This window comes from Agrilus planipennis, unplaced genomic scaffold (assembly GCF_000699045.2).
Source record: "Agrilus planipennis isolate EAB-ADULT unplaced genomic scaffold, Apla_2.0 scaffold193, whole genome shotgun sequence".
Classification (NCBI taxonomy): Eukaryota; Metazoa; Arthropoda; class Insecta; order Coleoptera; family Buprestidae; genus Agrilus; species Agrilus planipennis.
Window position 1 is genome coordinate 371,938 of NW_020442456.1, and position 3,143 is coordinate 375,080.

The following is a 3,143-nucleotide window of genomic DNA, read 5'->3' on the forward strand; positions in this document are numbered from 1 at the left end:
AAAGAGATTTTTAGTTTTTGAGTTCAATGAAACTTCCTAAAAAATCAAAACCAATATTTTGCTATTTAGAAAAAAGTATTGAGTGCAGTAATACCCCGACTTACGCTACCCCGTTTTACGCTGTTTTTCTTTTTGATCACCGTGCGCAGCGGCGTGTTCGGTTTACGACAAATTCGAACGAGTTCTGTGTGGAATTATTTTAAGTACGCAGTGCACATTATTGATTTATCATTAATTATGTCATCCAAAAGACCAAAAAATGAGTTATTTGAACCTAACAAGAAGCGAAAAACACTATATTTGGAGTGAAAACTAAATATTATCAAAGGTTTTGAATCGAAAATAAAAATTTGTGAATTGGCAAAGGAATTTGACCTACCGGAATCAACAGTCCGAACGGTTATAAAAAGTAAAGAAAAAATTGCGGAAGCTGCGAAAGCCTCTCAATCTTTGAATTCAAGCATTATTCGTAAACTTCACGGTATTATCGCTCAGATGGAAATAATGTTACCATTATGGTGTGATAATCAAGTTGTAGCGGCTAGTTCATAACCAAATCCTGAGAATGTACCTTTATGCTACCAAAATTATTATAAATCTAAAGCAGTAACAATACAACGATCGTCGTTAAGGGTACCGAGAATTGCAGCAAGTACAATATATAAATGGAAATTTTGTATCATGTGAGGGTAGTAAGTCTTGATCTTTCTTTCTGTTATACATGCTATTGACTATTTATTTATATTTATTGTTTGTTTTAATTTTGTGTTGTGATCTTCATTTATAATTCGTTTTATGTGTTCTGTCTGGTGTATTAGTGTGACGCAAATTATACTACTTTTATTTGTGTCGGACTATTATTTCTTTTCATTATTTTCAACAAAAAACCGACAAAGTAAAGCTTAAAAATTGTCCTGTTGACCAAAACACAGTGTGCTTTCAAGCTAAGCAGATTGTTAAAAGTCACAAGCAGATATTCGAGAACTTCCTATTGCAACTTCCGGAAGTGCTACATAAATTATTTTAATTGAGGTGGGAATACCCGATAGCACTATTGTCCAAATTTTCATAATTAGAATCGAAGTAGTTTCCGAAATAATCTAATGGGTGGTATCCGTAAGACACCCTGTATGTATACATGTATGACGCTGTAACTTGCGCGACCAATTAACGATCTATGCTGTGTAATATTGTAGGCCCATGAATAACAACTCCAATTGGGCACATCATTCTTATTAAAAACAAAACCACTGTAAAACGATTATAAATATCCAATAGTATATAAATTATGTCAAAATCAAGAATAATTTATTACTTTAATACCGTTAAGAATGTTATAAATATTGTAACTTAAGTCACAATGAAAGGATTGCCTATCCAAGGTTCCAGAAAATCAGATTTTTGCAAATATTCAAGAATTATTCATGATGAGGAATGTGGTAAATATAATTTGTAATATTTTTAACACACTTTAAACCTGTTTCTATTTCTAAACAATGACTACCTGCAATTTATATGCTTAACAAACATTTTTCAACAAGTATTTAACTTGAATTTGTTTAATCTTTATTGTGTCATGTGTAATAATATATAGAATTTATAGAATTACAATTTTAGATTTGCTTTATTTTTGGTGCAATCTTGTTCTTGTTTTCTTTCACCACTGGAAGTGACTGGGTAGAGAATCCAGGAATGACTAAGCTTTCCATGATTAAACATCGGGACGCCAACGAAATATTAGGTAAGTGAGGTAACTATTATGGGTAATGTGCGATGTACAAGGAATTTCCACTCAGGGAAAGTTTTAAAAATGTATAAAAAATATAAATTAATAAAGGACGATTACATACCCTAAGTTGCATCTTCTGCTTGTTCAATAAAATTAGTGATTTTAAATAGGCTTATATGCTTGAAGCGAATAGCGGTAGATTAACAATTAGTAGTCGATTTGAATGAAGATCAATTCGATTACTCAAGAAATAACAATCATTATCATGTCGTATGTAAATGAAAATTTTTCAAAAAGAAATTTTTCTCAATAACTTTTCTGTTCCAGTGAATATAAGTAGGATGATCCTAAACACTCTTCATACCTTACCTAATATTTGCTTTTTAATATAGTTGTACGGGATGTGTGCTTGAAAGTTATCAAAATATGTGGAATGAGTTTACGTACATTTTTTCAATCATTACTATCAGAAACGTACAACTTTTTGTTGATTTATTTTTGTATTAGCTCTCAATTTTTATGCAAATTGTAGGTCACGAAGGACATCACGAATCAGAAAATGCGAAATTGGTTAAAGCCAAGTCTTCCAAAAAACCAAGGAGAATATATAAAGAATTAACCGATCAAGACATAGAAGAATTCTTCAAACTTGTAAAAAGCGAGGTAAAATCGTCACTGCGAATATCTAAAATCGTAACCGACGACGAAGTAGATAAACTGCTTGAATGGTTGGAAAATGATGCAAAAAAAGTGCTACGTCATAGATGTACAGAAGAAACAATAGCCAAACAACTCATAAGGAACATGAATAAAACTGCAACTTGTTAAAGTAATAAGAACATATACACAATTTTTGAATTAAATAAAAGGATATCTGACAAATTGACGTTCCTTTCATGACACTTTAACCCTTAAAAGTAATAAAATTCTAGCTCATTATCATCATAAGGCCGTCAGTCCTGAGACTGGTTCGACACGCACCTCCACTCCTGAGCTAATGTTCGCATTTCCCTAAAACTAGAACAACCGACATCCTTAATTATTTGCGGACAGTAATCTAATCTTCTAGCAACTATTAATTTTTTTATTTGTTAAGCATATAACATCAATATTACACAATATCTCAAAATTAAATTAAATTGACAGCGATAGCAGTGAAATAAATACCGCAGTGAATAGTGATATATTAATAATTAGTGTAAATAAATAGTTTTGTTGTTAGCAGTCTTAAATGTTAATTTTGTTAAACCCACGAACATTACAATATTTCATTAGATACAGGGTTTAGTAAATGTGTAGTTGATAAATCATAAGAAAATAAAATAACTCCACATAATAATACAAATAATACATTTAATTTGGTAACAGCTGGAGGCAACAAAATACAACCTTTAGGTACAACAGACATTACCAA

The 3,143-nt window shown here is 31.1% G+C and overlaps 1 protein-coding gene across 1 annotated transcript; it reads left to right on the forward strand.

Moving 5' to 3' along the window:
* The first annotated feature begins 1,348 nt into the window (after positions 1–1,348).
* On the forward strand, positions 1,349–2,602 carry LOC112906447. Its single transcript, XM_025980588.1, has 3 exons — positions 1,349–1,439; positions 1,618–1,741; positions 2,262–2,602. Exons 1-3 carry the CDS (start codon positions 1,425–1,427, stop codon positions 2,555–2,557), a joined length of 435 nt encoding a protein of 144 aa, XP_025836373.1. The 5' UTR covers positions 1,349–1,424; the 3' UTR covers positions 2,558–2,602.
* Positions 2,603–3,143: the final 541 nt, after the last annotated feature.